Below are 12,501 nucleotides of genomic sequence, written 5' to 3'. Positions count from 1 at the left end.
GTTTATATGTACTCAGAACAGTTCCTGTCCATAGCAATCACTCAAAGGACAGCTATTTTTGTTATTATTACTACGTAGAACCAGGAAAACAATGATGCTTCTTTAGGATGCTGCATGCTTCTTTAATTCAATATTAAGAGACAGACAAATCTTTGCTTCCCATTATCTCCCTGGCTACAGGGAAGCTCAAACTGAATCTGAAGCTCAGTCATATCAACTATGCTAATTCCTATGATGTTCACTGATTTATTATTTATATTGCAGGAATTGTATTGCTATGACTTTTTTTTTTTTTTTTTTTTTTGAGACAGAGTCTCGCTCTGTCGCCCAGGCTGGAGTGCAGTGGCTGGATCTCAGCTCACTGCAAGCTCCACCTCCTGGGTTTATGCCATTCTCCTGCCTCAGCCTCCCGAGTAGCTGGGACTACAGGCACCAGCCACCTCGCCCGGCTAGCTTTTTGTATTTTTTAGTAGAGACGGGGCTTCACCGTGTTAGCCAGGATGGTCTCGAACTCCTGACCTCGTGATCCGCCCGTCTCGGCCTCCCAAAGTGCTGGGATTACAGGCTTGAGCCACCGCGCCCGGCTGCTATGACTTTTAAAAGAATCCTTTCTGAAAACTGAACACATAAAATCAACATAGGAAATTTCCACTCAAATGTCCTTGGGCAAATAGAATTCAGTATGTCTGATACATAGCTCTTTCTCTCCATGTACTAACGCTTTGCAAATCAGGTTTTCCTGGGTGCACTAGGTTGTTTTTGTTTGTTTTTCAATGATCATTTCCCAGTTCCCAAATTAAAACATTCCGTAACACCCGATGCCTCCCCCTCTCCATTTTCCCTTGGTCTCATTCATTCAGTGACCTTCTAATTTTTCCATCCCCTTCTTCACTTGCCTAAGACATCCTTAGTTAAGAACCTGCCGTCTTTTAATGGACTATTCCACTGTACTTCTACCAATCTCCATGGCTTTAGCTTTCTGCCAGTTGAGTTACTTTTCTCAATCTTCCCCTCCCCCCCTCAAAAAGCCATCACTGTTTACCTGCTTATAGGATAAAACCCTATAACTCCTTAGTGTGATGCACAAAGTCGTTTAAACAGTAGTCCCCACTACCATTCCACTGCCCTGTTATTCTCCTCATTCCATGCCACACATTACTCACTGGCCCACCAGTCCGGAAAACTCATCCTTCCCCTCTCTCTCAGACTGGAAAACTCCAATTCAGTCTTCAACTCTTAAAGTCTCTTTGTAAAGGCCTCTCGACTCCCTCTGATAGAATAAATCATTCACCTCTGTGCCCCCAGAGTACTTGTAATACCAGGTTATAAGTAGTTGTTTCTATTTTAACTTTTTAAAAATAAATTTTGAGCTCCATGAGGGTAAGAACCAAGGCTTATTCATCTTTGTAGTCTCACAATGTTAAAATTACATTAAGTACTCAGTAACTATCTGCAGAATTGAACAGGATTACATCCTCAGGCCTGGAAAGTAGCTAAAGAAAGTTATGACCATAATCAATTCTACTATAGAGGGACAATTGGCAAATGAAGGCCAACAGGAGGACGAGGGTCTTCATGAAAAATCTAAAAACAAGGGGAAATTGGATTGTAAGAACATAAGCTCTCATCCAGCATGTTCTAGGGAGATGGCAGCTGTACTTGGAAGATATGAATATTCTAATCGCCAGAGGGGTACTTCAGTTCTTCTGTAGTATGAAGCAGCCCTCACAAACATCCAATTTTAGATGCCAAGATTCTAAGCGCACCAGAACACGATTTTTATTGTGATTCCTAAGACACTGGATTGTAAGACACAGGATGCTGTCTGCCTAAAAAATGAATATATTCCTCATTTTAATAGATCTAGTATTTGCACTTAAACCAGATGCTGTCTCCCCCTAAAAAAGCTTTAAGGCAACCTTGATAACATTTAATACAAGGCAGTTAAAAAGAGAGATAATTACAATAAAGGGAGAAATAAACTTTCATTCTGGGTTATCCATTCACTTCCATGAACTGGATACTATGAATCAGTCCCCTCAGACTTCAATTAACTTTGGATAAACTAAAGGAAATTTAGTTACATTGGCTCTGCTAGTTAGAAACTGAGCCTGTGAATAATGGTGATATCCACTTCTACCATGTTCCTATCCTCCCTGCCCGAGTAGAGCTGAGATGGTTGACCCCATTCTTACACAGCTTCTTCAATGTGGCGTGTATGCCCTTTAGCTGTTATTCATCCTTGCCACAAAAGGTCTTGGCTTTCTGATTTCTGTGATCAAACTAGCTCCCCTTTGTCTAAAGAAGGGCTCTATAGCCCTTCGTTTTGGGGCCCATGTCACCAAATGATATAGTTTGGCTGTTGTCTCCTCCCAAATCTGATATTGAATTATAGCTCTCATAATCCCCACATATCATGGGAGGAACCCAGTGGGAGGTAACTGAATCATGGGGGTGGGTTTTTCCCATGCTGTTTTTGTGATAGTAAGTCTCATGGGATCTGATGGTTTTAAAAAGGGCAGTTCTCCTGCACATGCTCTCTTGCCTGCTGCCAGGTAAGACATGCTTTTGCTCCTCCTTCACCTTCTGTCATGATTGTGAGGCCTTCCCAGCCACATGGAACTGTGAGTCCGTTAAACCTTTTTCTTTATAAATTGCCCCATATGAAAATGGACTAATACACCAAGTAACCTGAATGCCTAGTTTCGCTAAATATATCATATACCACGCTTTCCTCTCCTCTCCAACTTTAAAAATGTGGGAACAGCCGTAGGAATCGGTCTTGAATTATTTCCAGTGATGTCTACTGGACATTTTTAACATTCATTCCGTTATCCTTCTTCCCTCCCTTCCTTATCCTAAATTCCTTACCTACCACTTTGTCTTCAGAGGCAGTCCTTCTCTCATTCAAGGTCACACCTCCTCCCATACTTTAGTTCCCTAACCCTTCTCTCTCCTGCCTCCTGTGGGAAAATGCTCCCATCATTCCCAAGCTCTGCCCTCCTCTTCTTCTGGCACATTTCTCCAGCATGTGAAAATTAAAGATTTTTAAGTAAAAAGAGAAAACCAGAGTGAACACTGCACGACACTGCGTGAAGTAACCCCAACAACCATAAATATGTTTGCAAATATTTGCATGTGCAGAGAGCATCTTTGGAAGGAAACACAAGAAACCAAGATGGTAGCCTCCAGAGCTGGAAACACCATAGCCAGGGGAGAAGGTTGGAGAAGGGTTCGCTTTTCTCTATATGTCTTTTTCAACCCTTTGGATTTTGTATAATGTACATGTATTCTCTATTAAAAATAAAAGTAATTAAATACACATTTTAATAGTCACGTCTTCCAGAGTTCTACCAAATCCAATGTTCTCCTTCTGCTACATGCTCCCTGGGTATATAAATTCATCCTCACTGTTTCAACTACTACTCATATCCTGTCTACAAGCACCAGAGTTTTATCTCTCAGACTGTCAGACATTTACACGTGGAGATGTCACCAGGACCTCAACTCGACCTCTTCTATACCTCATTTATCATCTTCCAGCTACTCAGCCCTTCAGGAAGGACCGCTATAAACACTGCTGCGTTAAAGGACGGACCTGCTGCGACTCCTCCTGAATTATCAGTCCCAGCTGCAAACAACTACTATCATCTTGTTTTGTAGTCACCAGCCCTGGGAATCATTCCTTCCTACCCTAGTCCCACAGAACTACCAAATCAAATAGGTCTACCCTCGCCTGAAACATCACTCAGATCAGCCCGTCTACTTCATTTCTGTCACCTTACTTAAGGCTCTAATCATCTCTTTCTTGGGTTCCCATGTAACTCCTCCCAACTTGATTTCCTTGTTCCACCATCGCTCTTTTCAAAGTTACCCTCCACACAGCTGCCCATGTGGTGTATATTCATGTCAATATCACAGCCTCACTCCTGGCTCACACCCTTGAGTGGCTCCCTAGACTAGGCATGGAGGCAGCAACTCCGCAGTGGGTACCACACCCTTCCCGACCTGCCCTTGCTGACCTGGCCAGCCTCATCTCCTCTCACTCTTTGCCTTCTTAAGAAAGGTAATACAACTGCAGTTTCCCTCAAATAAACTCTGCCATTCCTCACTCTGACACCTTTGTTTATATTCCACAGGAATGCCCATTCTAACCTCTTCAGATTCCCTTCATTCTGGCTATTTTTTTCACCATCATTGGAGACTCACACAAAGACCTAATGAAAGAACATTGAATAAACATATCCTGTAGCTATGAAGATTGATAACTACTAGACTAGGTCCAAAGTTATCAGGTCAATTACAAAGTAAAGCAACAGGATCATGATTTCCAGCTACTTTAATTCAGTGGTATCAGTAACTGATCTAGAACTTCTTTGACTGTAACAATAATAATCTTGCACAATCACTGGAGGAATTTAAGGGAACAAGAGAAAACTCAAATTTTGGCTTCATAAGGTCTTACTGCCCAGCAAGACACATGAAAGGTCCTGAGTAGGTGTTAAGAATCTACAGAGTTCCCTCCTGTTATATAACATCTACTAACAACTTTAACTTTAGACTTATTTAGCCACCTTTTCGACTTGAGAACAATCTAATCAATTTGCTATGCAGGTAGTAGAATGACAGTCTTTGTCTCTCAGAAAGGCTACCTTTTCATTGCTAGGATCATACCTTGAATTTCAGAGCAAGTCTTGGTTTATTTAGACAGTGCAGAGAAAAATGCATCTCTGTATTTGAACACTACAGACTTAAGTCAGGAGACTCAAGGCTTTAATCAATGCAAGAAAAAAAGTAAACCTTGAGTTTGCAATGCTAAGGACACACAATGGGGCAAAAACCCAACATCTAATGGTTCTTTATGAAATAAAAAATGAATCTGAATTATATGTGGTAATGAAGGAGAAATATGATGCAGAAGTGAAATATTATAGACTGGATATCTCACTAACGCCATTAGTCATCCAAACTTATGGGAGGCACTATGGGAAAAACTCAGTCAGATTTAGCTTTTACTCAGAGCTTTAGCCTTATCTTTGTGGTATAAACGAAGAATCAGAGAACACCAATGTGGGATACATATAGTGCCTGGGATTTGGAAAATGGGTTCTTAACATTCTAAATTTATGACAAAGCCATGCCTGGTGCTAATCAAGGCAGTTTGAAAAAGGGGAGTATTTTGAAAAGCAAGCAGGAAAAAAAGCTTTTGAAAGGCTTTTCTCTACGAGATTAGGTTTGTAAAAGAATTTTAGTCAAAAGTGCATGCATGTATGCTACAATTAAAATAAATTCAGCTTCATTTCAATTCATGTATTCATTAATGCATTCAACAAATATTTGTTGAATGCTATGTGCAACAACCAGGAGAAATGGAATTCTAAAGACAGAGATAAGATACCTCTGAGACACTTCTCAAACAGCCATCCTCTGTTTTTCTAGGAGGTTGCAGGGATGAATAAGAACAATTAATGGAATTAAATAAATATCTAGTCAGGAATGGTGCTCTCCAGGCCTCTCTCTTTTGCTAACTGTTATTTGGAGATAAATCACAGCCAAAGGAACACAAAATATATATTAACAGATCAATAAGTACGCATCCAAAGGACTTGGGACAATCTCAATTTTAAATATCCTTTCTTATTTTCTCTTCAAGTATGCTCGTATTTGTCAGATTGCATAGCCCAGTGCTGACCTGGGACACAGCCAGCTAGCTGTGCACAGAGAGGGCATCTAAAGACTTCCTGGGTCTTCTCAGGAAGAATAGGAAATGGCAAATTAAAGGCTCCTTAAGCAACATTGAATTCAAGGGTAGCGAGGGCAAATCTAGGGCTTTGAAGCTCCTTGCGCAGAATTGCAAGAAGACAGGACTGGGCAAAGCAAAGAAAACCGCACGGGCTGTTTTCGGGAAGGGAACTCTGTGGAGACATTTCTTTGGAATTTGGTGGGAGGTCAAATAGGACAAAATGAAGGGAAAATGAGGGAAGCTCATCCTGATCATTTCGTGAAGGTCAAGGTAACTTACAGAAAGATTTGCATCAGCCCCAGAGTCCTCATTTTGGAGCTCTAAGTAGCCCTGGTGTTATGTTTTTTGTTCTTTTAGAGAACAAACCATCCCATTCTTGGAGAATGGTCTTGGATATCTTCCAAGGTAAAGTGGTTATCACTGCCCTACAAGTAGATGAACAGGTTTATTCAGGGACACTTAGTCCTCACAGATAGTCCCTTAAGTTAAGGAACATTCTGGGGAATATGCCTCAATTCTATGTAAATGACATCCACAGAGACTTACTCTTCTTTATTATCTGGTTGAAGGTAGAGTTGCCTATTTAGAGTCAGAAAAGTCTGGATTTCAATTTAGTTCTACCACTGGCTGACTGGGAAATCTGGGGCAGGCTCTGTGAACCTCTCTGAACCTGTGTCTCATTCACTGAAAGGCGACAGTCTCTTCTCTATAGAGTTTGTAAGAAGATTAAATGACCTGAAATATGTAAAAGTGCGCTCAAAATAAAATGATATATAAATTATAGTTATCAGTACTCTTTACCAACATTCTGTGACCCAAGTGCAATGATATGGAGAGAGACTATGCTAACCACAAACAAGGCAGGGCTCTTGACCAGTGAGCTCAAAAGATATATTACACAATCACATATACTTCAAAAACATATTTACTCCTTGGTAACATCAAATTCTGTTTACAGTGTCAGTTCCAACTTTTTATTCCAATTTGACTTTGACCCCTACAGTAATTACAGATTTAACATAAATGGATATTACTGATTATTCTCAATAAAGTGGAAAGAAATGTTGTCTCTACCATGGTCTTCATTGACAAATGATCTTAAAAGTAAGGCCAAAAATAAAGCTATCATTAAAACAACAACAACAAAAACAGTTCAATATTATCTCCTGGATGGTACTCATGTATGTGATGTTCTTGCAGTATTTTCAGGTTTTTACCAAACATTTCCTGAGTATCCATTAAGTATTTAAACCATGCTAAGTACTATGGAGGATATGAGGATGATTAAGATACAGTCCATGCCCCAAAGATACACACTAGCTCATTAAAGAGAGGCACTGGTAATAACTGATAAAAAGGCAAACTGTCAAGGAATTTTCTGAGAAAGGTCCAAAGTGCTCTGGGAATAGAGGCAAAAGACAGATTTCTTCCAACTGCAGGGCTCCATGGGGAAAGTTATTTTGAGCAATGTGACGGAGGATAGGTGGGATTCCTTTGTCAGATATGGCAGTGGTGGGTTAGAGGTTAGCAGTTAGGCTGAGACTCAAGCTTGAGCTTGACCCCAAAAGTAGATGAGAGCAGGATGTATTCAGAAATACTAGCTACAATAGCATGACCAGAATACAGGGAGAACAAAAGAAGATGGCATCAAAAAAGCAGGTCAAGAGAATACTGTGGAAGGATTGGAATGCCCCGCTAAAAAGCTTGATTTTTTTCTACATGCAGAAATCCAGTGAAAGGGGGAATGCCGTGATGGGTCTTGGTTCTGGCAAGATGTACAAGTAGAGTCAGTATGGAGGATTTATTGGAAGGGTGGGGAAGAGACTAAAGGGAAGCCAACCAGATAAGGAGCTATGGCCATAGGTCAGAGGTGTTAAGAGCTAGAAGGCGGGCAGTGGCAGCAGGAAGCAATGGATGAATGGCCGTTTGCTTTTTCATCCTGAAGTGGCATACTCCCGAGGGCACTGATCTCAGACACACTGTGTTGCCTATGTTAAGAGCTCTTGGTGCCTTGGGCTCAACCAAAGAGATGAAAGTACTTAAGACCCACAAATCTGAGCAACAACTACTTTAAATCCTTGCTTGGTGGCATTTGTCTGAAGGTGGCACATTGTGAGTTAGAAGTGATCATGTGAGAAGACTTTTTAAACCAGGGACCTGTGACATAACAAATGTAATACAAAACTAAAAGTCCAATGATTTGCATTATCCTGACACCATACAATACCACAGAGTTTTACATCTTTGTCCTCCCTGCAGTCATTGTGAGAGTTCTTTAGCCTTTTTCCTCTTCTACAATTTCTGCTATTTTTATATGAATGTCTTTTACAGGTGATGGCTGACAATTGGAATTGTCTCACTAACCTGCTATGATGGTGAACATAAATAATAATTTCTGCGTTTGATGATGAAAAATAAGACGAAACAATTGGTTTCCCAATATGACCAAGCCAATAGTCCTACTTTCTTAAATGTTTGAGGTAGATAATACGGCCAAACACATGTAAAAAATCATATAATCATAAAATTAAATAACCTACTTTTTTCTTAAATTCTATTCTCAAATATAAAATCAAAGCCTTGGAGACACATGCAACAAGTCAAATACCACCATCAGTATTAGTTCCTTCACACCTAAAATATGAGTTCTTCATCATACTATTGCATTCATTGTCTTCTTTCAGATAACAAAAAAAAAAAAAAAAAGAGAGAGAGAATCTGCAAATGGAGCTAAACAGATTATTTTAGAAAACAATTAGACATAAAATGACTCTAAGTGAAGATTCCTGGCACTTTTCTATGTGTGCAAGTGTATGCACTCTGCATACCAATGACAAAGCTAGAAAGAAAACTCACCTGTTTTCTTCCTCAAGATCTGCTAGGATTCTCTCTAGCTCCCCTCTTTCCTCACTCTCTAAGGAAATCAAGATCTGGGCAGGACTACGAGGCTGGCTCAGGGGGGAGTCCTGGTTCAAACTTTGGCAGTAATGCTGGATTAACAAATGTTCATCATCTCTGGAAAATAAAATCAAAGGTTTTGGTTTTTTCCCCCCCTTATTTTGCTTTGGGGGTTAGGGACTCAGGAGCGTATTTGAAAATAGAAACATTTATTTGCTCTTAACAATTAATTAGACCTTTTTTCCTGCTTCTAAAGACCTTTTGATACTGTTGAGGTTGTGATCTACCATTCTATTGGTAACAATTCAAAGTGTTTTCTTGCTCAAATTTTCAAATGAAATTGATTGGCCTATTTACATGGATAAATGACAGGCAGAATTACAGAAATACTGGGACTCTACGTCGATGTTAGTCAATAGCTAAAAAATACTAAAAGACATAATAATCGCTGTATAATGCTTTGGCCACCAAGCCTGTCAAGATAATCTGTTCACTAACCCACGCTATTGTTGTACTGAGTAGGAAAAAATACCTTGCAGCTCTAAAAGTAACAGAGGAAATATTTTCTTAAGTGGAAGGCAATGTAACCAAAAAGTATTGCTTCAGTAAGTCAGTTTTAACTTATATAAGTCATTGAGGCAGAATGACAACAACAATTAAACTGGAGATAAATGATTGTTTAATTCAGTTATTGTTTAGACAGATAAACAAAAATTGAGGGGAAAAAAGCCATTAAGGTGACTGATTAAAAGAAGACTGAACATCTCATTCCTCAGGGCAGAGTTTTTTTTTAAATTTAAGTTTTATTTATTTTAAAATTTATACATAATGGTTTTAAGGACTAACCTTGGGGGAAAAGGAGGCAAAAAGGCTTATATTTGGGGAGGCAGCTGCAATCTCTCCTGGAAACTAGGAACTCTCTAATACACAGGACAAACTTTTCTGAATGCATTGCTCCAAGCTCCTGAAAGGCCTGTTTACCTCCAAGTTATAAGAATTTCATTCTGTCCATAATGACAGGCTAAAGCTCTTTGTTTCTGGTTAGATATCATTAAGATGATACACTAATATTCTCCTCTCCATACCCACTTAATTTTCAGTTGAAAGAAAATCTGAAATTTAGGAAAAAGTCCTCCTCATTTGAATTATTTTTGTCTATCAAGCCAGTTAACTGGTTTAGATGTGAAAAGCTAACTAAAAATAATTATTGGGTATTAAAAACACATTTAAGTGAGGTCAACCAATCCACCAAACCACTTCCCCAAATGTGCCCCTAAAATGCCATGATTTTTTGCCATCCAACATTGAGTCAAAATAGATTTTATGTCCTCAGAATAAGCTAAAGCTTAGTTTAAAATAAAACAAAAGCAGTTTTACCACCTAATTTATCACACTCATTCCAAATTCTGAAGTTTTATTGCTAGAACTTCCCATGTTTAATTATAACCTAGAGTTGTAACTACACTTTTCTTCCTGTTCTCTTAGGCAGTCAATGAATGACAGCCACTGTTATACAGATACAACTTGAATTAATTTGAATGTGCTAGAGCTTCTAATGTCAAAGTCAGTGAGCCAAAGAAGCGCAAGCTATTTACATTTGGTTGATTCTTTGGCCACACATTTTACTGTTGAAGTATCTTATATATTAATACCATTAATACTTTTTCCCATAGCTAAGAAAGATAAGGCATCACAGTTATGGTTGGGGAAAGGCTTGTTTGTCTGTTTGTTTGAAGTAACTAAGTCATATACAAATGACTGAGGGTTGACTTGATTCTTTATTATTAGCTTGATCGTTTATGTACCAGATGAGATTGTTTATTCTCATGTCTTCAATAACTAGTTATATATATGCCACTTTGATACTATTTCTTTTGGCCTAATCCTTATGAAGGTTCTTTTCTAATCTGAGCATGACTTTGTGTTGCCACACTAACTACATATGATAAATTTATCATTCTTCCCTTTGTCTGTATTCTCCAAGATGGGTGAGATATCCATACTTTATCAAACTAAAAAGGCATCATAATACTTGTCTTTATGTTATTTATTCAGTTGGCAGATCCTTATTTTTTTCCTTCATATTTGCTTCAGTGCCTGCTCTCAGTACCTCAAGCCCCAGTCAGCATTTACTTGGTTCATGGCAATGTTCCCTTGTGCCCTGTATTGTGAACACTGCCCCTTACTCTAAAATGAAGCCTCAGTTTCCCTGCCATAGCTGTGTTCCCTGTTGCTTTTAGCACCACTCTATCTCTGTCCTTAAAGTTTAGCAGGGTTGGCTTATCATCCTGCTAACGAACTGCGACCTGAATTTGTACTTCTCCTCTGGAAACCTTTCATAAGATTGCCTCACTTTGTTTATCTTGTGAAGATGCTAAATCACAAAAATCGACTTCTTTGGATTTCTGAAGGAAAACGCCTAACTAACCTACCATATGTGACTGGCCATGCTATACCAAGATCACGTTTCCACTCCCCATGAGTGGAGAAAATAGTGCTTAGCCATCACTTTAAAATTAATATCCTATCCCTTTAAATATCTGGCAGGTTTGGTCAAAGATTAAGCATTACTATAAGTACTTGGGACTCTGCAATTTGTAATCATATGGTATGAAATAAGTTTAAGTAAGAATAAGGCAAACTATTTTTGCTACTCTGAATGCTAATAATGCCAGAATTTGGATGAGCTCATTCCATGCCAGGGCATTAAGAATTAAAGGAAAAAAGTAAATGAATGGCTCCTTAAAAGATCAAATGAATATGATGCTAATTCCTATATCCTGTGCTATCCTACCTCTAAATCCCTCAAAGCAATTTCATCGTCAGGAACATTTTGTAAAAAGAGATGGGATACTTACATGCTCTCATTAGGAGAGATGCTATCATTTAGATAAGATCCATTGCTGTTTTCCATTTCTGCTAGCCTGATAAAAAACGTAAAAGCTCATTAAAACTTATGTGACTTCTTAGAATCTATTCAAGACCTAATCGAACATTCCTGAAAACTAAAGGATAAATCATGGCAAGAAGAGAAAGGAATCCTTCAAATTAAAGGATGTGTGTGTTGGCTTAACCATTTGAGGCAGTGTGTGGTAGACCACAGCTAGTTAGTAGCACTACATTTATGATATAAATTCTAAGGAAAGTTGTATTTCAGTTTTCCCCCTACAGATCGATCTTGCTTTCACTGAGAACAGGTCTTTGTTTTCAGAAGAAAAGCTTCCCTAACAGTAAGTGCACTCCCTACCTTACACTACCCCTTTTCTTTTAAGACAATTACTACTTTCCGCTGATGACAGACTTACACAGCTAGCTAACGCTTTTCGCGATTGGTAAACATGTCCAGCAGTTAGAATACTGACAAAGGATGGATGCACAGTAAGCTCTCTAAACATTCTGCCACCAATTTTTACCTTTAAAATCTTCTTCACCTCAGGCAGTTATACAGGTTTTTTGTTTGCATGTTTGCTTACAACTAAAAAAAAAGTTAACCAAACTCTTACGGATTGATTTAACAAGCATAAGATATTTTAAAATTAGTAATTCAGTTTTTAGGTATAAAAATCATCTCAAACACAAAGAAGATGAGACAGAAAGGTCCAAAGATTAGGAAAATTACTTATTCTCTTATTTACAGTATGTCATGTAAAATAAATACACAAATGGAAAGCTGATGCTTTCATATTCTCTACATAATAATCATTTTTTCATATATGAATGTCTGGTCTAGCAGTTTTCTAAGGAGGTTAGACTACTTGTAAGCCAATTTAGTAAATGTGCTCAGTATAAAAAAAACATAGCAAGGCTACCGGAAATGTTTAAAAGCCAGGGTTAGGGAAGATTATTCTGGACTAATGTTC

At 38.7% G+C, this 12,501-nt stretch overlaps 1 protein-coding gene across 1 annotated transcript in view; it reads right to left on the bottom strand.

The window, feature by feature from the left end:
• DMD (dystrophin) overlaps positions 1 to 12,501 on the bottom strand; it is a 2,170,472-nt gene that overhangs the window by 47,719 nt on the left and 2,110,252 nt on the right. The window contains exons 72-73 of the mRNA XM_011957103.1: positions 11,500 to 11,565; positions 8,600 to 8,758 (exon numbers count right to left, since the gene is read on the bottom strand). Of these exons, the coding sequence (XP_011812493.1) occupies positions 8,600 to 8,758; positions 11,500 to 11,565 (225 nt within the window). The remainder of the gene's footprint in view (positions 1 to 8,599; positions 8,759 to 11,499; positions 11,566 to 12,501) is intronic.

This window comes from Colobus angolensis, unplaced genomic scaffold (genome assembly GCF_000951035.1).
Source record: "Colobus angolensis palliatus isolate OR3802 unplaced genomic scaffold, Cang.pa_1.0 Scaffold434, whole genome shotgun sequence".
Taxonomy (NCBI): Eukaryota; Metazoa; Chordata; class Mammalia; order Primates; family Cercopithecidae; genus Colobus; species Colobus angolensis.
The sequence above is the reverse complement of the archived record's forward strand: the minus strand, read 5'-3'. Positions and strand labels throughout refer to the sequence as shown.